At 50.8% G+C, this 22,582-nt stretch overlaps 5 protein-coding genes across 5 annotated transcripts; 1 reads left to right on the forward strand and 4 right to left on the reverse strand.

Annotated features, from left to right (window-relative positions):
- Positions 1 to 15: 15 nt before the first annotated feature.
- On the reverse strand, positions 16 to 3,561 carry GUITHDRAFT_99268 (glucan phosphorylase; the record flags this gene model as incomplete). The annotated part of the gene is made up of 14 exons (XM_005842416.1): positions 16 to 177; positions 230 to 388; positions 442 to 566; positions 620 to 728; positions 774 to 1,250; positions 1,299 to 1,559; positions 1,605 to 1,749; positions 1,799 to 1,959; positions 2,010 to 2,229; positions 2,278 to 2,573; positions 2,626 to 2,899; positions 2,962 to 3,077; positions 3,129 to 3,144; positions 3,530 to 3,561. 14 exons carry the CDS (start codon positions 3,559 to 3,561, stop codon positions 16 to 18), a joined length of 2,553 nt encoding a protein of 850 aa, XP_005842473.1.
- A 2,241-nt stretch (positions 3,562 to 5,802) lies between these two features.
- Positions 5,803 to 6,222, reverse strand: GUITHDRAFT_99269 (hypothetical protein; the record flags this gene model as incomplete). Its single annotated transcript, XM_005842417.1, has 2 exons — positions 5,803 to 5,913; positions 6,064 to 6,222. The coding sequence occupies 2 exons, from the start codon at positions 6,220 to 6,222 to the stop codon at positions 5,803 to 5,805; spliced, it is 270 nt and encodes an 89-aa protein (XP_005842474.1).
- A 1,728-nt stretch (positions 6,223 to 7,950) lies between these two features.
- Positions 7,951 to 9,160, reverse strand: GUITHDRAFT_131680 (hypothetical protein; the record flags this gene model as incomplete). Its single annotated transcript, XM_005842418.1, has 6 exons — positions 7,951 to 7,998; positions 8,070 to 8,175; positions 8,198 to 8,304; positions 8,613 to 8,635; positions 8,686 to 8,879; positions 8,940 to 9,160. The coding sequence occupies 6 exons, from the start codon at positions 9,158 to 9,160 to the stop codon at positions 7,951 to 7,953; spliced, it is 699 nt and encodes a 232-aa protein (XP_005842475.1).
- A 1,260-nt stretch (positions 9,161 to 10,420) lies between these two features.
- On the forward strand, positions 10,421 to 10,821 carry GUITHDRAFT_149807 (hypothetical protein; the record flags this gene model as incomplete). The annotated part of the gene is made up of 1 exon (XM_005842419.1): positions 10,421 to 10,821. A coding segment is annotated over exon 1 (293 nt), but the record flags the coding sequence as incomplete, so codon positions are not given.
- Positions 10,822 to 14,290: 3,469 nt separating this feature from the next.
- GUITHDRAFT_62605 (hypothetical protein) lies at positions 14,291 to 15,591 on the reverse strand (the record flags this gene model as incomplete). Its single annotated transcript, XM_005842420.1, has 5 exons — positions 14,291 to 14,407; positions 14,454 to 14,716; positions 14,859 to 14,959; positions 15,007 to 15,120; positions 15,461 to 15,591. The coding sequence occupies 5 exons, from the start codon at positions 15,589 to 15,591 to the stop codon at positions 14,291 to 14,293; spliced, it is 726 nt and encodes a 241-aa protein (XP_005842477.1).
- Positions 15,592 to 22,582: the final 6,991 nt, after the last annotated feature.

Below are 22,582 nucleotides of genomic sequence, written 5' to 3' on the forward strand. Positions count from 1 at the left end.
CTAGTGCGAATGAGTTCATGCACGAGGATCAGGACGAGGGCATGGCTTGCAGTTCCAGATCTTGGTGGCGTACTCATCGATGGTACGATCAGTAGAGAAGAATCCCATCCCTGAAACAGCGTTGAGGCACTTGCGAGCCCAGGACTTCTTGTCCTTGTAAGCAGCATCGACCTTCTCCTGTTATCAAGACCGTCAGAAACAGTGAGAGTCCAAAGATATTTAACAGCACCTGGCAATCGATGTAGGCGGGGAAGTCGTGAGCAAGGAGATAACGATCACGTCCCTTCTCAATGCTGTTAAGCACAGGCTCAAAATCGACAGGGTTGCCGAAGTGGCCAGAGCGGATCATGTTCACGACATTGACGAGGCGGTGGTCCCAAGGGGCTCCCTAATCCACGAGTACTTAGCATGGGCTTTTCGGTGAAGACTGTACATCTTTACCTCAATCATGCGCCGGGTAGCATCAGCAATCTCGTGACACTTAGCTCCAAAGATGAAGATGTTCTCCTCTCCGACGTTCTCCTTGATCTCGATGTTGGCACCGTCATCAGTGCCGATGATGATACCTGTATCCCGTCTTAGTTGGAGATGAGCTACGCGCTTGAGGGGTGGAAATTACCTCCATTCATCACAAACTTCATGTTGGAGGTTCCTGAAGCCTCGGTACCGGCAGTGGAGATGTGCTCGGAGATGTCGTTGGCTGGGATGATGATCTGTGCATTTCCAACCTGCAATCATTCTCAGCCTGACCTCAAGGGAAACAGTTTGTCGACCTTGTAGTTGGGGATAAATACGAGCTTCAAGTACTGATTGGTGTCCGGATCAGAGTTGATGACACGTCCAACAGCGTTGGCAAGGGCGATGATCTTCTTTGCAATGAAATATCCGGCAGCAGCCTTTCCGCCAATGAAGCAGGTACGGGCCTGAACATTCTGCCTCTGCGCAGGGCTCATCTTCTTGAGCTCGGAGTAGCGGTGGATGATTCCAAGAACGTTCAAGAGCTGCCTCTTGTACTCATGGATGCGCTTGACTTGAATGTCGAAGAGGGTGTTGGTGTCAACATCAACGTCAAGATGCTCCTTCACATAAGCAGCAAGGCGCTTCTTGTTCTCCAGCTTGGCAGCCATGACTTCATCGAGAACCTTGTCGTCATTTGCGAACTTCTTGAGCCCATCGAGAAGGCTGAGATCGCGAACCCACTTGTCGCTGCCGAGGCACTTGGTGATTACGGTTGACAGGGCAGGGTTGCACTGCAAAACAATGGCTCAGGAACAAGTCATGATTCTTCAAATAAGTACCTGTGCCATCCAGCGACGGCAGGTCACACCATTGGTGATTCCGATGAACTTGTCATTGATTCCCTTGCGCTTGTAGTACTCAACGAATTGAGGGAAGACATCGGATTTGACGATCTCGGCGTGAATGGCAGCAACACCATTGACCTTCTGAGATCCGATGATGGCGAGATGAGCCATGCGGATCATCTTGTACTCTCCATCGCCTTCGATGACGGAGAGCTTGGAGATCATGTTGCCATCATCACCGAAGACCTCACGGACCTATGAAGCAATCAATCATTGTTGTCAATCCAGCGAATTTAGTACCTCGTTGATCCATCGGCGGTTGATCTCAAAAATGATCTCAGTGATACGTGGAAGGAGATTCTGCATGAGGGTGACAGGCCACTTCTCGAGAGCTTCAGGAAGAACAGTGTGATTGGTGTAGGCAAACACTTTGCAAACAATGGACCTGTAAGACAAATCAGTGCGCTTGACTCAAACATAGTGAGAATATTCACCAGGCGAGAGTCCATCCAAGCTTGAAATTGTCCATCAGAAGTCGCATCAACTCAGCAACACCGATGGATGGATGGGTGTCGTTCAACTGGATGGCAACCTTCTCAGGAAGCTCCTCCCAGCTTCTTCCAGGCTTGGCAGCCACAAAGGTTTGCAAAACATCCTGACAGAAACATTCAGAGGAGAAAATTGCCTTGATGCGTGAACATATACCTGAAGGGTAGCTGACACAAAGAAGTACTGCTGCTTCAAACGAAGCTCCTTTCCAGCGTAGTTGTTGTCATTGGGATAGAGAACTTGGGTGATTTCGAGAGCACGCTGACGAGCGGCAAGGGCAGCGTTGTAGTCACCCTCATTGAACTTGCTCAGGTCGATATCCTGATCAGGCATAGCAGACCACAGCCTCAAGGAGTTGGTGTTGAGGGTGTCGTAGCTAGAAGAAAACGATCAGATCGAAGATGCAAAAGGAGGCATGGAATACCCGGGGATGGGGACATCGTAGGCCACAGCCATGACTTTCTCCGACCCATAGAAATTGACAGCGTATTTCACATCCAATCTCTGGATTTCCCAAGGATTTCCCTTGGTGAGCCAGGTATCGGGGTATTCAACCTGGATTCCATCCTTGATGCGCTGCTCGAACATACCGTGTTCATAACGAATTCCATAGCCCCAAGCGGGAAGGTTCAAAGTGGCCATAGAGTCCAAGAAGCAAGCAGCAAGACGACCGAGACCTCCGTTTCCAAGGGCTGCATCCTTCTCCTGCTCAACAAGATCCTGAAGGCAAAAGCATCACTTACTCAACCTTGGGAAGGCAAGCATCTCGCACCTCGAGCTTGAATCCAATCTCCTCAAGAGCCTCCTTGTATGGCTTCTGAAGATCAAGGTTCATCAACGAGTTCAAGAGGGATCTTCCCATCAAGAACTCGAGGGACAGGTAGTAAACCCTCTTGGGGTCTTGCTTGAGGTAGTGAGCCTTGGTGTCACGCAACGACTCAACCAAGTAATCTCTGACGGAAAGAGCAACAGACTGATAGGCCGTGTGCTCATCGAAGTTGTATCGGTCAGTAGCAAGAGTGTGCTCAGCATGGTGTACCACAGACCTAGGAAATCAAGACGTCAGCTAGATCCTTACCATAAGAAATATAACAAAAGCGCAACCCACTTTTGGATGCTTGTTTTGTCAGCGGGCTTGTAGGTCGAAGAAATAGACCAGATCTTCTCCTTGACAGGGTCCTTGGTACCCGGGCCCGGCCTCTTGATGGAGGGATTGCTCAAGTCCTGTGTTGCAGACAGCACAGTCAGTATGGGTTGAAGATATCGCCATGTTACAGAGACGTACGAATATCTTTAGAAAGGTCAAGAACGAAGTGGGAGTTCAATCATTTGAAGCATGAGAGGGGGGAAAGGGGATACTACACTGCGATTCCAATTTAAGGAGTTGGCCAACTTTACCTGCTGAGAAGCAGATCTTGTCATCATGGGGATTTCTTCCCCACCTCTCAGCCGGAGATTGTTGAAGAAACGTGTTGGTGCAGGAGAGAGCCGAGCCGCGTCGGCGCATGCTAAGGCAGCTAGCGCGACTACCGCCGCCGCTCGCATGCCCATCGCTTGAACTTGCAAAGCCCGCAACCCCCACCCCCTCAAATCCATAGATGTACCCACCTCCACCCATCTCCTCGTGAGCACCCCTACCCACGTGCGACTGTCCGCCCCACTACCCGTTGACATACCCTTGAGAGAACTGGTACTTTGCTAGTGTCATGGCTGACAGCACGGGTCCTTGTAGTGTAACAGGCTTATGGTGGCCCACCCCCACCCACCATGTAACATGTTGACCCCCCAGGAACACAGAATCCTTTACGGCCACCCCCTTGCGTCCCGCGGGGTCGTGGGCGTAGATTACCCCCACCCCCTACAGATCAACAAAAAAAATGGAAAAGGTTAGTCTGTTGGTGGGTAGGGTGAGTTACTAACTGCACTTAGGGTGGGTCTCAGGTCAGTCGCTACGAGGGACGCATCGGAGGTAGACGGGGTAGGGGTGAATAGAAACAAAGGGGTGTTAAGGGTCCTTGATGAAGAGGACGGGGGTAGGACAGGCAAGCATGTCTCGAAAGGGGGGTACAGACTCTATGATGAAAAAGGGAAAAGGAAGGGTGAGAAAATGTAGGTAAGAGGTCATACTACCGTCATGATGCAGAGGAATGAGTAGTAAGGAGGGTAGGGTAGTTGCAGCTGCCCACAGGAATGCATCACAGTCAGGTGAAGGGGTAGGGTGAGATCTGGCACAGATTCTAAAAATTGCAATTTTTTAATTGTACCATAAACACAAAATGCTACGAAGGGGGATGGTCTACATATCTATTTATCAATAGTTAAATTACTTTTTGTGTATTAGAGTATTGCACTTGGAATATAAATGGAAGTTTTTGTAACATTGTATTGTGATTTTGTAAACAAAACTTTATAATTAAAAGTTATAGTAGCATTTGTAGGAAAACAGTATATCTATATAAGACTGCTTGCCACCTCCTGGGTTTCAGGATCATCGCGTTCAATTTCTGTATTATTATGATTTTCAAAATCAATAAAACAAATTCGAAATATATTCCTGAAAACAAAAAAGAAAGTATCGGACTCGTGAATGGAGATCGGCACTACCCCCTGACATCGATTTCGACTACCCCCAAAACTTCAAGGATTCGATGGGGTGCGGGTACGTATCTTTTAGGTCCTGTTGAGGGGTCGCAACCACCAAATCCCTGTACAGGGCAGAATCACCCCACCCATCATTCTGAACTACACTTTAAGGGCAAGGAAGGGGTAGTCACAGTATACATGGGAGGCACATGGAGGCTTGCAGGGACAACTTCGGCAAAAATACGAACGACCCCCCGACAAGTGGTCGGGTCACACCGGGGCCGTACCCTTGCCGGGAACTTGGCCTGAGTCTCTCGGAGCGACCGGCCCCGCTCGGACCGTACGGCGCGTGTCAGCCGCCCGGCCCGGGCCCCGGCCGCCGGGCCCGGCGCCGCCGCCCAGTGAGCCCAGGCTCCGGGAGTCCGTCCGTCACCGTCCGCCCGGCCCGGCCCGGGCGGCGTGTCGGACCGTATCATGTCAGACCGTGGGCCACGGCGGCGTGACGGTGCCACGGTGATCCGCCGGGGACCCGCGGCGCGGCGCGGCGGCTGCCGGCGCCGGGACGGCACGGTGCCACGGTGACTCTGTGACGGACCCGGCGGCGGCGTTCAAGGGCCCGGCCCGCCCCGGGCCCGCCGCCGGGGCCGGGGGGGCGGGGGCCCCGGGGCGGCCGCCGAGCCTTCCGAAGTTCCCGGTCACTGCCGGCCCGGGCCGCTGGCTGATTCAGGCTCGGACCGTCACTGCGGCGCCGGCCGCCTACGGTCATCGGGGAGTCGGAAAGAATGAGCACTGCGGCGGACTGTTCCCGGACACTCGCCTGTACCTTCAAAGTTTGCCAGTAAGATTTACTAAGTTGAAAACGTCCGACTGATGATCCGATCCCGGCAAGCCTAACCGTTAAGTTAGCCGGCGCCGGCTGCCAGCGGCAACAGTGCCAGGCCCTTACTGGTAGGCTCCCTGAAACCGAAACTTGCCACTGAGGTGACCGTAGGCTTAAGTCGTTCCCCGGCGCCGGAAGCCCGGCTCGGTACGATTACTAGACCTGACCGTCACTGAGTGACCATCGGACCCGGTGACCCGCCGTGAACATCGGACGGGCCGCCCCGGGCCGCCGCCGCCCGCCGCCAGGCGGCCCGCGGCCGCCGTGACCGTCACTGCAGAGTGTCGCCGTGACTGGAAGACCGTACGGTACCATTGACAGTGATCGGACTGACCGTCCCGGTCCGCGGCTGCCCTCGGCCACCGTACGGTGACTCTGTGAGTGTAACTTCTCAGTCACCGTAGTAGTAAGCGGCCGCTGAACCGGGCCCGGCCCTGAGTTCAAACTGAGCCTCAGTCACTGGCCATCTCGATCAGATCACAGGCCCTAAAACCTGTCCAGCATATCATCAAGCCTGGACTGGTACCTCTTCTTGGTGTCCTCGTCGTCTGAGCTGAAATGGAAACCAAACACCCTCTTGAAAGTCTCGATATCTATCTGCGGCAGGCAATGAAGTTACTAGGCTCTCATGCTTCGCTCTTCTCTCCTCCGAGTACGGTTCCCGACCCCCGCCAATCCCCCCCCCCGACCTCTAGAGTCCCGGACCGTACTCCCTCCCCTCTTCCTTCGAGTCAGTCGCGGCCTTACTTGGTCGAAGTCCGACTCCCTTCTCGCAAGCCCCACCGACGCCTTGAGGTTCTCGAGATGCTGGACCTCAGGACATAAGGTCTTGAGGTTCTCCTCGATGTCGTGGAGGGTGACCTTGCCGTTGCGGTAGGAGGGGAAGCGTTTGAAGATGGCCGACATGCTGTCTTGTCCCCGAAAAGAGGTTTGCTTGGAAATGCTTGCTTGCTTTGATAAGCCGTGGTTGGTAATGCTTGCTTGCTTTGATAAGCCGTGGTTGGAAATACTTGCTTGCTTTGATAAGCCGTGGTTGGAAATACTTGCTTGCTTTGATAAGCCGTGGTTGGAAATACTTGGTTGCTTGGATAAGCCGTGATTGACAACACTTGGGTGTTTGGATAAGCCATGATGGGAAATACTTGGTTGCTTTGATAAGGCGTGTATGTTACTCATGCTGGCACTTTTATGCGCTTTGGGGGGCCGAGGCTTATTAGACAAATCGGAATCATTGGAATCTGTGCGCTGCAGGGAATCATGATTGTGATAATGCAACGTCGGATCAGAGCCTGAGCGCCTCAGGCGCGTCAAGTGCTTCGATGTTTCAAGATGCTCTTCGGGATCTCCCTGTGTAGGACAACAACCTAAGTAGGATTCTACTCCCCCCATGCTCAATTTGTTTCACAAGTAAAAGTGACTTGGGAATGACAACACAGGAATACAGGGGACTAGGAGACTAGGTCCTACTGGGCTAGGACCCAGGTTTTCAAACCGATGACTCTCAGATATGCTCCGATCCCCGACTCCGGTCGTACTAACTTAAGGCTACTACCTACCGTAGTAGGTGACTCTCAAATTTCGGAGGAACCGAGCCGTGAGGACAGCTGCAAAAAAAAAAGCCGCAGAAACTTGAAATTGATATACCAGATATCATCGAGTCAGGGTGGCACGGCGCTGGGAGCCTCATGCCGGGCCGGGCCACTGACCCCGGCCGGGTGAACCGTCTGACCAGTCCGGTCACTGCCCGGGCCAACTTAGTAGCCTACCGTAACTAGTACGCCGCCCCCCCAACGTCACGGTGACGGTGATCGGACGACCGTCCGGTGCGGCCCGGCCCGGCCGGGCCGCGGCCGCCGGGCCGCCGCCGGGCCGCCGCACTGCCGCGGCCGCACTAGGCGGCGGCGCCCGGCCGAGTGACTCCGACGCTCAGTGAGCGGCGGCTTTACTCAAAGTTAAGTTGAAAATCAGTGACGAGTCGGAGGACAATCAGGACTCGGAGTCTTCCGTAGAGGAGGCTTCAAGTTACCCCTGGACAGTACGGTCTGAGTGACTGACCATCGTGACTGTCGCACAGGCCGTACGGCGAGAAGACTCCCGGCTCCCGAAAGGTCGGAGCCTGAGACAGCGCGGCGAGAACCAACCCTCATCATGCCTGCCGACTGCTGACGGCCCCCCCGAAACTTAACTGCCATGATACTTTCACAGTGACTTAATCGCGGCGCGCACTGGCAGGACCATTCCCCCGCGCCATGCGGCCAGCGATGTCGCGGCGCTGTGCGGCCACCTCGACTGAGCGGGCAGCCACGCCGCCGGCCAACGGTCCGGGTTCCCCCAGTAGTATGATTTTATTTTGAAGTTTAGCAAGGATTTAAAAGCAAGATGATGCAAACCGAGCATCAAGAACAAGACTTCTATCATGATTCTGAGAAGTTTGAAAAACGAGCACTGCCGCGGCCCGCACGGTTGCAACCGCTCCGGGTAATGGCCTTTAGTCACTATCGTCGCGACGATATCCTCGGCCGCCGCCACCCCTGCCGCCCCTGCCGCCCCTGCCGCCCCTGCCGCCTCGTCCGCCTCTCCCACCACCTGAAAATGATTACAATTCCTCTGGTCGAACGATGGTTCAGGATAAGTCTATACCACGTCCACGGAAACCGCCACGTCCTCCGCCGTAGTCATTTCCTGCGGTATGATCAGTTCCTTTCTAATCCAGGTTTTGAGACAGATGCGCTCAGAATTGTGACAAAAAATACCTGGTTGACTGCAGTCACGAGATATGTGCCCTTCTTCGCCGCAACGAAAGCACTTTCTGTCTCCTCCTCCACCACCACCACCTCCTCCTCCTCCTTCCGGACATGCCTAATCAATAGCAAAGGCTCACAAAGCATGGGATTTAGTGTAGAAAATACCCGAGAAATATGCCCAAACTTTCCGCACTATGCATAGGAGACAGACTGTGAGATATGAACTGATGATAGCAGTAGGAACCTGATAACACTTCCTGTCGTCTTTCCCTCCAGATTCCGGGCAATCGCGTGAGATATGCCCTTCTTGATTGCATCGGAAACATTTTATGGATCCGCCTGTCAAGAAACTTCAGGGGAATACAAAAAAATTTGCTTTTGAGAGTACGATCGCGCTGATTTCCATCGGACCGACTCTGATCATCGTGTTCATCATCATGTCTGTTGGATTTGTTCGATTTGGACTTGCTTATGCCCATGGATGCCTATGCTGAACGTTGGTATATCTCTAACACACGAAAGCTGGCAGGGAAAATGAATCGACTAAATCACCTTCTTCTTGGCTGGACCATCATCTGAAATTCTTTCAGCAAACGAAGGAAATCTATGGAAACCCTTCAATTACCTTCGGAATCATCTTCCCCAGATCCAGATCCTTGCATATCCAATTCATCATCGTCGCTATTGTCGTCACTTTCAGCATTTTTCTTCTTGGTCTTTTTGGGGCCTTTGCCCTTTTTCTTTCCTTGATCGCTCTCTGACGAAGACATATCATTGTCAGAACCTCCTTCATCGTCGTCGTCGTCGTCGTCGCCACCGCTAGTTACAAAATGTCAATGGAGCAAGATATGACGCCAATACAGTTCCAATGATTCTCACCTTACATCGTCATCATCTTCATCGTCGTCGTCACTATCAGCTTTTTTGGGCCTGCCCAATCCACCCCTCAATCGCAGGCCCAACACGCTACCACGCAATGCTGTCGGAGCAAGTCTGTTCGTACGCGACAGATGGAGGGGCTGAAAGTCTTGGCTTATGCTTCCTGCAACGACGATAAAGAGCAACAAGATGGTAAGGGGGACAAGCGCCCCCCGCCGCATCCTTCCCGCTCCTGCCGGTGCCATGGGACGGATCTTCTCTGTTATGCCGCAGGTAAACGGAACAGCAGGGTAGGTAGTGTGACATCTCACGTGGGGTGGTGCAGCCCGTGAATGATTTTGAGGGGGTAGGGGTACTATATTCTCAATGAATAGATAGAACCAGATCTCGTATATCATAATTGTAATCATATAAAAAAAGGTACAAGTACCCCCACTTGTATCCAGTCGAAGGATTTGGATCAAACATTGGGTAGGGTACTCACTTTATGGGTAGGTAGAACGAAGCTTGGTGGGGGTCTGTGCGAGGGAATGCAGGGGAGCAAGTGTACCAGGAGGTTCAACAACATATTATTGTTAGTTTTATATTATTTCGTTTTTTAAGGCTAATCACTCAAAATATTCCTTCAACTTTGGCAATTTTCTCTTTTCAGTTGAAAATCTTCATTGTGTAGCCTATTTCTTTAAAATCGAGCATATCAATAACAATTTAAATTGTATTAGGCTGCTGAGGGTTTCAAAGGCTCTGTACCAACAACACAGCCATTCCGGTACAATTTAAAAATATTATTTTTATTATTTTTTTTAATAAAAAATCAAGATAGAAAGTTAAAAATCAGATTCGCCTCAGTTCAGAATGTAGCAAATTGGAAAAGACAGCAGCATCATATGGAAAGGGGTACTTCTAGCCATGATTTCCTTGTTTTGGGTGGGGTGGTCATGGTCACATCCCTTGCTTGCAGCTTCTTTTTCTACCCCTACCCCTCGATACCCTTTAAAGAACCCCCACGGATTACATTTATCAAGATTCGACATGGGTGGGTAAGATACAACAGGGGTGGGTACTCTATGACCCCTGTGTAACACCTTCTAAGACCTTTAATGTGGGGGAAAGGGGGTCAGGGGTACGACTTGGTGGTTCGATGCAAAGGGTGGGTCAAGGAAGTAATGCACATCTTAGTATGTGTAAGGGAAGAAGCTTCGCTCTAACAAGTGTAGCTGTATTGGCCCAGTCTTGGAGTGTAAGTGGGTAATGAGAGGAGGGAAAGAGCCAAGGAAGCATTATTCCGATGAGGAATGAGTGGTGGTTCAACACCAAGGTAGTTAAGACAAGGAGAGGTGGTCAAGATATGGAGCTATAGGGAAAGATCATTTTCGGAGGTGATGTAAATCGAAGTCGCGGCAATTTTTGTAGTGATAGCAAGCCTCAAGCATAATGTTCTATGTGCCATGCGGTTCTCTAACACATGATTTTATTGGTGAAGGATTCCATGTGAACAATTGCAGTTTATCATGGTTCTCGTCAAGTGATGTCTCTATCGACATGTTGTGATCGTGTGTTGTTCACATTGACATGCAGAATGGTACTATCGACCCTAGCTTCTCCAACAGCATCTCAAACATGAGCATGAATCTGCCTCCAATGTCGTCGCAGGGGATGCCCACCAACCAGGCCGCCCATCAAAACATTAACAATCGGGACATGCAAGGCATTTCTCCTGTGCAAGTTTCACGAAACGTACAGAGACAAGGAGATGCAGCCAATGCTCCTCCACATGGATCGTTCGGATTTGGAGCGGAAGGGATACCGACGATCAGCCATGCAGGACATGGCATGAGCTTCGCTCTCCCATCTGTGACGAGTGAGAGCGTGGCAGCCCTCGCTGCTCAGGCTACCATGTTGGCAGCTCAGCTCCGAGAGTACGAGGCAAGAGCTGCTCTGGCTGCTCTACATGTCCTCCCCGGCTCCTCCCAGCAGGCAGAATGTCAACCTAACAATGCTGCTTACCCGGCTTCGCAGCAATATTCCAGTGCGATTGCACAGGAGAGCCGTGCTTGTCAGCTACCGCAGAACACCTTCCCCATGGCGCATGCTCATCGAGGACAAGTGGATCCAGCAGGCAGGTCGAGTGGGGGGTTTCCTTCTTGGCAAGGTACGGCGAAAGCGGTTGTATGTCCTGCGGTGATCGGTAGTGCTTTTCGTTCAGGGTCAGGAGGGGGTGCGCCTGGTGTAAATATGATGGAGTTCGAGACTGCGGAGATGAAGATGGGAAAGCAGTCACTGGACATAAGAAAGAAGAATGACAGAGACAAAAAGCGGCGAAAGTGAGAAAATCCCGAACAAATCTCTGTTTCTGTATTCACCAGATTGCAGGCGAGGAAGGATAGGAGATTTGCTTCGGAAGGTTTTATATCTTTTGCAATCTTTCTTATCGAGCACTGACAGATTCTCTACTTGTAGCTTGACTCGTGTTTGCCGCCGGTAGAGGGGACGAGACAAGTGATCTTTGATCTGCAAAGAAAGTATATGCCTTGACCAAATGATTGACCAGAGGTCGATCAACGAAGTTTTGAGGGATGCAACAGAAGCTGTACGACAGAACCGGGGAGGAGCCAAGGTACCAAAGACCTGTCTGAGAAAACATTTCCTTATCTCGACATGCTCAACAGGAAAAAGACAACTACATGTTTTTGAAGCCTGGTGCCTTACCTGCCGGTGTTATTCGCGACGGTCTACTGTCGATCAAGGTGATCTTGGGTGATGATCACTCGCCTTTACTATTGACATTGTTCCGAACTTGTCTGCCCCTACCATGGTTGTTCTCTTCGTGGCCCTACTTTGCATTCTGAAATCTCTGTTTCACCTCCCCCTTCCTCACTTGGTGTCATCATCGTCCACCAACCTCCAACCGCTCTTCTGACTTGTGAGATCAGGAGACTGGAATCGCAATCATCGACAACAATTTCACCATCCTAAATGCTAACGAGGCTCTCCTCAGCCTCATCGGCTGCTCCTCGGAAGAAACCTGCGACTCCGCCATGCACAATTCACCAGCCAACCAGCAGCAGCCACAAGTGGGTGTTGTCGGGAATTCAATCCACTCTTTCGTTCATCATAGGTACGTATGCATGTTGCGGCTCGCCTTCCATCGTTGTCAGGAGATGAATTTGTTTACAGCGATGTACATTATCTACAGCTAGCGATCCAGCATGTGACAGAAGCTACTTACTTGAATGAGGGACTGAGAAGGTGGGGGGGGAGCGCGTGCCGGTCATGTACTGACAGGAGGAGGAAGATACGTGATCTCCCTCCGATTTCAGAAACGAGCGACGGGCTGCTGCCAGGCAGACAAACTGAAAGAGAGCAATCGGAACATTTCGAGCAAGCAAACCAAGATCTACGAACTGCGACCTGTCGAGGTTTCCGTTGGTTTCTGACGAGGAGGTCGCACTCACGCATGTGTTGTTTCAACTGCACTGGCAGATTGTCCCGTGTGGAGGGCCCTTGTTTGGTCGGAACTTTGTGATGTTTGTACTTCCAGTGGCAAAAGACAAGACGTGAGCGTTGAAGCTTTGTCGGTCCTCGCTCGGTGATGAGAGATGAATGCAGAGCGGACGACATCCTGGATGCCCTGGAACGATTAGCGTACAACATGGGTGAATTATGAACCTCGAAGCCGCAAGGTTGTGACGCTCGCCGGTGCGAACATGACAGAGGTTGCGGACAAGTCGTTTCTGCCCCTGGAGATGGCAGATGAGGTGGGAAAGTTTGGTGTTGCCGTCATTGTTACAAGCGTCTTGCTGTCGGGACGAGAGTGACGGTGGCGAGCAGGTCGATTTCAATGGGGCGCACAAAGTCTGCAAGATCCATGAGGACCTTGATCCTTTCCTCGTCCTCGTCCGGATGGCGGAACAGGTTCTGCTGTTGTCTCGTTGCTCGTCAAGACTCTGAGAGCTGTAAAACTAGGACAACGAACTTCTCAATGTGTTCGAGTCGGAGCTTGAAGGGCATGATCTGGTTGCTACCCCTCTTCCACTGATCGCCCTCCTTTCTCCTTGCCCTCTCTGCCGTCATTCTCGTCCTTCCCCTATCTCCTCTCGTAATCGCATCTTTCAGTTCTCTGCGAATCTCATGAAAGAGCTCCGACTGTGCGTGCCCAAACGGACACACTCGAGCGAAGTCTTCAGCGACGTCGTCTTGGAGGTGACACTCGGCATGGCGCAGCGATTAGGGGCCACTGACAGGACTCGAGGTCTCATCCTACGTGAAAGACAAAATCCAGACTCAAATTCGCCGGAAAGGGGACCAGATCTTGATCCAAACCTTGATGGGGAGATGTGTGCTCTTTAGCGTTAACTTCGTCAAAGTCGGAGACGAAGTTCTTGTCAGGCCGCTCCACACCTTCACCGACATGTCTGAGGCCAAGTAGTCCTGCCATTGCTCCCCTCCCTCCGATCTAACGGCTCGCTCTCCAGGCTCAGCAACAACATGCATAACCAGCTGGGTTCGCCGGGACGTGTGAGGCTGCTTGCGACCGGAGAGGTGTGGATCTCAGTGAACAGCGCGCTTCCTATCTCTACGCCTGGGCTAAACATGTGAGTAGTGGAGTAGGGAAGAGAGAATGAGGAGGTCTGGCTGACGGGGATGTAGAGCATGGATCAGCATGAACGGCATCATCTCGCGGGCTGGAAATGATCTGATCTCGATAAGGAGATATCCTATCTACAACAATGAGACATTCTCTCAGAGCAGAACGTGAAATTCAATCTGATGTGTTTCTCCTCTGACTGCAGTACAGGTATCGGCGATCTGCAAAGCCTGGTAACGAAACCACAGCATCTCTCCTCCTCCCGTTCCTCTCACTCCTCGCACTTCGCTTCATTTTCGGTTCCTTCTCGCTCATCTCTGCTCAGAGCAAGTCGCCCTTGGAAACTGCGAGTCGATCTGCCACCTCCTGTCGCTCTACAAGGCCTGGGTTTATCACCGCCCCCTCGCTCCTTACGATCTTCCCTCTCCGGTACGCTCTCGCGCCCTCCGCTCCTCCCTGATAAGTCTCCAGGCGGACAATAGTGAGAACTTGAGCCGGCAGAACAGCTGGGGGTCCTTGTCGGACCTGCTCTCATGGCCGCAGAGCGCGCATGGTTCGTTTGTGAACAAAGAATGACGAAGGTGAAGGAGTAGAGTGAAACAAGATGAACATATATATGAAGTGATTCCCTGAGCGTTCGCCGTGTTTTCATGCTTTTTTCTCCTCCGACTGCTGCGGAAGAAGGGAGGTCGCATTTTGAGCACACGGCGCAAGCAACGACACTTTAAGTTGATAGGAAGTAGATTAGAACGGATGAAGTCTCTCAGACAAACTCTCTCTGTGACACAGGAGAGGCGTCGCCAAGGAGGTCGTGAGCCCCGAGCAGCATGAAGCCAACAACAGCCTTGCCGATGACATCCAAGATGCAGTACATGGTGACCTGAAAACATCGTTAAGGAAGATGGAGGCGAGAGATGTAACCAGACCTCGAAGGAGACAGAGAAGTTGCCAAAGCCTTCGGAGAAGAGCCAGACAAGAGGGTAGCAAGCAAAAACACCAATGGTGGTCCAGGCCATCTTGGAGTACAACTTGGCGAGCTCCTCGCTCTTGCTCTTGCTCGCGTTGTCGTAGGTGCGAGCGAAGTTGAAGATGGCAGCAGCCAGTCCGAAGAGGGAGATCAAGAACCACACCCACTTCACTTCCTGAGCGACGGAGATCGATCCCATGTAGGTTGCAGCAACCCACACGACTGTCAACACCAGTCAGCAGCGAGCTGATCAAAAGCAACGAGTTTGCAAAGAGCATGGTGGACAAGCAACAAGCCATGAGATGAACATCATCGCTCCAAGAGAGGGAGGACATGTGGAGCATCAAACATGCTCTCTGCTCACCCTGCCCAGCAACAGCATATGCCATGTCGGTGAAATCAGCTCCAGCAACGAGGCCGAGCCAGATGGCGATAACAGGAGCAGTGACAATCCAGTCGATGTACCTGAACAATGAGCGTCACCACATGCATCGCCTTGTCTCATCTCATACCTGGCGTAGAAGAATTGACGGCATCCATCAGTGACAGTCCAGCCCTGGCCAGAGAGCATGGCAAAGTCTGCCATGGCTGACCAGAAGCAGAAGAAGATTGCGCAGACATAGAACCTGATTGGAGCAAGGATCAGTTGAAGAACATCAAGATGATAGTTCTTCCTCGTTACGAGTTTAGAACATGGTTTCATTCACACTCAGATCATGATAGCGAGATGTCTATGTACATGAGGCCAACAACGTACACAAAACTGACATGTGACACTTATGAAAGTGACAGGCATCATTGTAAAAATACACAAAGTTGCAAGAGATTTGACAGTGATAGGCGATACATCAAATGGTATTCACATTTTCACACTATTTCATCACTTTCTGATCACGATGCAGAAACAAACTTTTTGCATTGTCAGCTTGCTTTGGGCCCTCCGTGACTCAACATCTTGTTTCTTACCTCTTCTGTTCGTGAGAGTTGTGCCCCTTGTAGGCGAAGACAGCAGCACTCACTCCGAGGATGAGGAACGTGATGGTCAGAGCGCCAACCCCCGTCGACCCGACCTCCTCGATCGTCGCGCACGCTGCCATGATCCCGAAATAGCTTGACTTGCTCTCCTCGCGCCCGAAATAGCCCAGACCGCGAAAGCTGGGTGACCGCTAAGTTCCACCCGCCGGCCTGCCCGGGCCGCCGCCGGCCAGCCCGCCGGCCCGGGGCGGGCGTGACTCGTGACGTGACCTCTGGGTGACCTGGGGCGGGGTGACCGGATTCCGAAGTTCAGGAGGCTGGGCTCAGCGTACGGTCCGGGACTACACGAAACCAGAATTGAGCCTGGAGGACATGAGAGGTAGACTGTATGTTAGGATTTGAAACCCAAGCCGCCCCGATCGGACAATGGCGATGAGGAGACCTTAGCAAGACGGCTAGCCTATTAGGAAGGCCCCCCGGTGCTGAGTCATCCCACATGCTACTACATGGCTGCCTCAGTGCCCGGCAATGGAAAAATTCACTCGCCCGGCCGGCGCGCCGCGGCGTCGGGCGCGCCGCCTGTAAGAACTCAGGTTCTGACAAACCTCTCAGAAGTTCTTTAAGACGCGATAAGTTCAAGGGATGCGTCTAATCAGGTTGTGAACCAAGTGAAGCCTGCAGGTCCAAGCTAGTGGGCTGGAGCTTAGTCTGTGACTTAGAAGATCCGGTTGGTTGGAGCCTGGGGAAGCTGAGGCGGCGCCGGAGGAATCAAGAGGCGCCGGATGTCGAAGAGGCAGCACTCGTACAGTGGTGGAAGTAAGGCGGTGGTGTGTGAAGGGAAGCTGTTTGGTTGGTCTTGCTGCTACGAGTGTTGGGAATAAAGTGCTGGGGATTGTTGGGAAGTTGATCTGAGTTATCTGAGGTGTTTGGTTGGCTGTGAAAGTCATTGGTGTCTTCGTGCGCACATCATCTGTGAGTCTTGGTCTTTGGACTTATCAGTCAGCTGTTGAGCTGTTCTACTAGTCATTCATCTGTGCACAGACTCTAGGAGTCAGGAATTGATTCCAATACAAAAAGAAAATTTTCTTTTTGTATTCACGAACAAAGGAATACAAAAAGACTCTACGATAAGATTCCAAGGACAGCCGAGTTTAAGGGCTCTTGGTCTTTGTGCGTCGAATTGACAACGAGTTTGAAGGCTCTTTAAGGCTCCTGGGTGTTGTACTGTACGCTGTTACTCATTTTTTTTGGAACGGTATTGGTAACTCCAAGTTGACGATCATGAGCATGCCAGATCTGCAAGAGGAGTTGAAACGAAGCCATGGTGATGTTCAGGTCGACAAGCTGAAGCATGGGAAGGTTACCTCCAAGGAAAAACTCGAGGACCTGTTCCTTCCTTTCTCAGGTGCCATGAGTCGTTTTCGTCCGAATCTTGGGGCTTGTTTCTTAAAACTGTTGGACTTGTTTCCGATTGACGAGACTGGATCGTTTGTTGGAGAATTTCATGAAATGTGGGAGTCGTCTCCAGAAGGTCTAGAAAAATTCTCTTCGCTGGAGTGGAAGATTCAGGTCACGGCGTTGTTTCTGCATGCTGGGTACATTTGGAAGAATGGGAAGAAATTCAAGGATGCTCTTGAGAAGTTTAAGAAGTTGCGAGGAAAATTCGAGGAGGCAATCGCAGCCAGCGAGGATGTGATTGATGGTGCTTCAGAGGATGGAGAGATGGGTAATCCACTCGATACATCTGTGGTTTTCTCTCCACACAAGTACCAAATATCACCGAGGTTGTTCAGATCCTCAGCTGATCGACAGGAGGTGGAAGTCTTATTTGAAGATATTGCTGAGAGTGGCAGATGTCAGGAGGAGGCAACTATCCTTTGGCATTCTTCAAAACTTTGGCACTGGTACGCTGGAATGTAAAGCAACGAAGTGGAGCTGAGCTTATCGAGCTTACTGAGGACGAAGGGAGAGATCAGCTCAGAGCGCTAGCGAAACAGCCACTTGAGTCTGAAGAAGCCTTCTGGAGGAACGTGGACAAAATCAAGCTACTGTTTAAGAATCTCAAGGATAGTATTCAAGGTGTTGTGGGGGCACACCAAAGGATGGGGCCGTTAGAGATCCAGATCGCTGAACTCTTGCATGCCAGGTGTAAAGAATCGACTTGTGAATCGTTGCAGTCATTGGCATTGAATAGAGAATTGCGAAATTGGAAGAAGAGTAATATGAGACCAGAAAAGATTTCTCTCGACGAAATATTCCACTGGGGGCGCATCTTAAAAACTAGAAGCAAGACGACTACGACCGTGACGCCCGCGATGGATGCGAAGGGAGACGTGTCAGTGGTGAATATCACTGTGGCAAGTGAACCGATGGTACCGAATGAACCGCAGGCTGTCGGAGAAGTTGCAGTGGGCAAGAAGAGATCCTCGGGGTCAGGCGAAAATAGTGGTCAAGCGGATTCGGGAGAGAATTCTCACGTCGATCCCAAATGGTATGGTAATTACCCAGTTCGTGGGAGTATACCTCCATCATATCCCCAAGGTATCATGTTTCCCAGCCAAGACCCGTTTTTCAATTTCTATGCTCAAGGTCAACCCTCTATGTATCCATTTCCTATCCAAGGTCCGGTCGGGAACGTCCCAACGTTTTACCAGGCTTCTGGTCAAGCTCCTTCAGGACCTGGTAGGGCGGGACAAGATCAGGCGGCGTTTGACCCTAGCTCATACCGTGGTGGTTTCCCTGGCCGCGGAGGCGAGGGGGACGGCGGACCTAACCATACGGGTTACCGTGGCAGGGGAAGGCGGAATCAGGATGGGTACCATAATGGAGGGAGAGGAAGTTTCAAAGGAGGCTATGGTAGAGGTCAGGGTGGACAGAAAGGACATGGAGGCAAAGGTTGGAAGGGTGGTCGAGGTCATGGAAATTTCAATCACAACCACAACTACAATAACAACAACTACAATCAAAATAATGGCAACTACAAAAATCAGCGGTTTAACCCTCGAGGGGTTGAAAGTGAACAACCGTCATCTGTCTTGCAGAATTTGTTGTCAGGGGGAGTTGTGGACGCTGAAACCACGCGCAAGATGGGGGAAGCGTTGATTCAGGCAGCTCAACGCATGGCAGCGAATGCTTCTTCAAGTTCACACAGTCACCAGCAGAAGGCTGACGCAGACGGCCAGCGGAATGAGTCAGAAAAGAAATCTTCTGTTCCTGCAAATCCATTTGAACGCTCATCGGCCCAGAATGCAACGGAATCTGCATCACAGGCTAATCGAAGGCAAGGAGCGTGGAAAGCAAATTTCACATTTGGTCTCGACTCCACGTCTACCATCGAGGAATTGCAGGAAATTGCATTGCAGGTAAAGGAGAAAGAAGGAGCTGGAGGCCATACGTTCTTGCTGGACTCTGGTGCTAATATCTCCATGGTCAAGGAAGAGTCTATGTTGTTTGATGTCCAAGCTGGACCTGAATTTCAGGTGCTTACCGCTGGAGGTACTGTCGTCTGTGATAAGGTTGGAAAATTACGACTGCAACTGGTTTGTCCAACAACTAACACCTGTCTGGACGAGATTATTGTCAACGTTCGCGTATGCCCGCTAGTCCCAATATCGTTGCTTAGCTTGGATGATGTTCTTGGGACTGACTACCACATGTTATCACGGGGCTCCAGGAGTGCCCTAAAGTCTTACATTTGCTCAGAAGATGGTGCATTGAAAATCGATGTATTCCAACGAGATAGGTTGTACTTTTTGCAGACGGTTCTCATGGGAGATGGGAAGATTAGTGTGGCGTGCAACAGTACAACCTCTTGCGCTGGTACGAGCAATGGTGATAATTACAGTGGGGGTCCATCAAGTTTAGTGACTCTCAAGCCAGAGGAGAACATGTGTGAGCAGTCCCGATTGTCAGCTGCGACAGAATCGGCCATCTGGCACCTTCGGCTCGGACATCTGGAAGCAAAGATTCAAAAATTACTAGCCGATTCGGTGAAGTATATCACGTGACAGCTCTCGTCCTAAGGTACAGAAGATTGTATCTGACAACGGTTCAGAATTCAGCTCTGTGGAGCTGGAGAGCTTTTTCGTTGATCATGGGATACGACATGACAAAACTCCAGAGTACTCTCAGGTCTACAATGCGTTCGCTGAACGTGGAATCAGAAGCGTAATGTCCATTCATCGGACGTTACTACGTCAGAGCGGGGTACCCCGGAGCAAATGGGAATATTCCGTACAGCAGGCAGTTTTACTGTACAACATTCTGCCTAGTGGACGAAATCTAGGGTATTCCTCACCATACTTGATATATACAACCGAGCAGTTTGACTATCGCAAGCTCAAGGTTTTTGGGTGCAGCACCTTCTTCAAGAATGAACTACGCACGTCAAAGGTGGATGATCCAGCAATTCATGGTTTAAATCTGGGAAACGCGTGCGCTTTCTCTGGATATAAGGTGGGGTATTTGGTTTGGGATATCGAGCATGATAGAATCGTCCATACGAATAATCTTACGTTTGACGAGCTGTATTTTCCATTACGTTGCCGACGTTTTCAGGCATCTAATGTGGAGGATGAATTGTTGAAGGAACTAGTACCTTGTGCACCAGTGGCATCTGACGACGACGAAGACTCCTCGGAAAATGCGAGTGAAACAGAATTGCAAATTCCTGAGGAAGTTGCAACGTCTGGCAGGAAGCGACACTGTCAGAGAGGCTCTGGTCCTGACGCAAGTGAAGTTTCCGCGAGCAAGCGCCTCCAATTGGAATTTCCACCTTCCTCGGTCCAAGGCCTGACATCTGGAGATCAACGGGAGGATACAGGAGAGCTTCGGTTGAGGGATGATACCGAATATGTGCCTGACGGTGCAATGTCTCCAGTTCCTCCAGCAGGCAGAAGAACACGGAGGGATTTCAAGGCGGAGCGAGGGGTCTTGGAAAGCAAATATGTCAATCGAGATGTCGAAGTTCTTGTAAATGGTCAAGTAGAGCAAGGCAAAATTTTGCAGATGGTTTTCAAGGAGGGAAAGTTTCTCGCGCGGATTGTTTTCCCAACTCTCGACAATTACTGGGTGTTACGGTCTGTCACTGATCCTGACATCAAGTTTTTGGAACAAACCGAACAGAAGGCAATGGTGGTGCTTACAAGTGGGGAGACAATATCAGAGGTCTGCATGTTAGCAGATTATTACTCGTGCAGCTTTCCACCGAACGTCTTTGGTGATATGACCGACCATACCAAGGTTTTTAAACCCTGTCTTGATCGTGCAGCGGATGAGATCAAGGATGTTGTCGAAGCTACAGTTGGGGGTTCGCCTGAAGTGGTTGTACTTTCCCAGCACAAGAAATTTCCACAGTATCTGCAAGTTACACATATTGTGCAGGGGTCGACTGAATCTGAAGAGATCTTGTATGTTTGGGACAGGGGGGAAGACAGGACAAGCCTTCAGCCAGCATCCCAGCGTTTTGTTCCAGTATGGAGGGATGAGATGTACAAAACTCGTTTACAGCATGTCGATCCTGTGTCATCTGCCCCACAGGTCAGTGCTAATGTGGACCCTACTTTCAGGGATACGCGTCTTCTTGTGGCGAATCTAGCGTTGGTCTCTCCCGTATGGGACGCGGTGGAGCTGGCGTCTGACCTGTTATCTCTGATGTCTTCCGACCGTGACAATCCAACTGCAATGCCTGAGAATCAGGCAGATTACGCGATGACAGCGGCTTGCGATGCAGGAGATGTGGAGAACGAAAGTAGTTTTGACAAGTTACCAGATCCCAAGACAAGGTCAGAGATGTTACGTCGTCCGGATCGGCATCTTTGGGAGCAGGCTGAAAAGGAGGAAATTGCGAAGATCGAAAGTCGTGGGGTCTGGGAAGTTGTTACGCGTGATCAGAAAAAACAGGGAGTCAAATCATTCTGTAATTGCTCGCGCCTTGTGGGTGTATGCTTCAAAACGAGACGTGAAGGGCAAGATCTTGAAACGAAAGGGGCGGCTAGTTATCATGGGCAACTTACTTCCTTCATCTGAAGAATTGTTTGCACCGACTACATCGTTGGACAATATCCGGCTCTTGCTGAGCATCGCGGCAGGCAACCGTTGGAGAATCACATTCAGGGATATCTCTGCTGCTTTCTTGTATGGTGACTTGGAGGTTCCTGTGTATTTGATTCCTCCAGATATCATGAGTCTTCCTCCTGAGTGCCTCCTCAAAGTCTTGAAGTCGCTCTATGGACTTCGCATTGCACCAAGGAGATGGTATCTTAAGTTCACGCAGGTGTTGAAGACGGTGGGAGCAAGTGGGATAGGACATGATGAGATCATCTACCGATACTCCAACTGTGCGGGGGACGTCTTGCTTCTGACTGTCTTCGTGGATGACTTACTCATTGTCTCTCAAACTGAAGCAATTAAGATTGAGTTTCTTGAGAAGCTCAACACAGTATTCGACTTTTCGGGGAGTGAGGCAACAGGTACCTTCTTGGGCATTAAAATAGAACAGAATGACGATCAGGGTCGGATAACTTTGTCACAACAGCATTTCATTGAAAAGATTGTTGAACGCTTTGAAATCGTTGCCAGAGGTGTCAAAACGGTATTACCTGGTCACTATCTCAAGACTTATCACTTGGAGGGTAAGTTGTTGAACAAGAAGGAAGTCCGCACTTATCAGAGTCTTCTGGGGTCCATTCTCTACGTGGCAAATTGTACGAGGGTTGATATCGCATTCGCGACGAGCGTCCTTAGTCGCTTTGCTCGGGCTCCTAGGCAGTGCGATATGGATGCCTTAATTCATCTTCTACAGTACCTTTACACTACTCGGGAGGTTCAGATCGTATACCATTGTCACGGAGTATCTTACCACCAGGAGTGTTTTGTCAATGAGATGATTGCATTCAGTGATGCTGGTTGGGGTACCGAGATTATTACGAGACGGAGTCAAAGCGGATATGGAATCGTTCTGAATGGTGGGGTAGTCGTCTTCGGTTCAAAAATGCAGAAGGTTGTTGCCCTGAGTTCTTCAGAAGCTGAAATTTATGCTGCCACCACATGCGCGAAACTAGTCAAGCTTTATAGAAATCTCTTGGGTCAGATGGGATTTACGCAGACTCGTCC

This window comes from Guillardia theta (genome assembly GCF_000315625.1).
Source record: "Guillardia theta CCMP2712 unplaced genomic scaffold GUITHscaffold_1, whole genome shotgun sequence".
NCBI lineage: Eukaryota > Cryptophyceae > Pyrenomonadales > Geminigeraceae > Guillardia > Guillardia theta.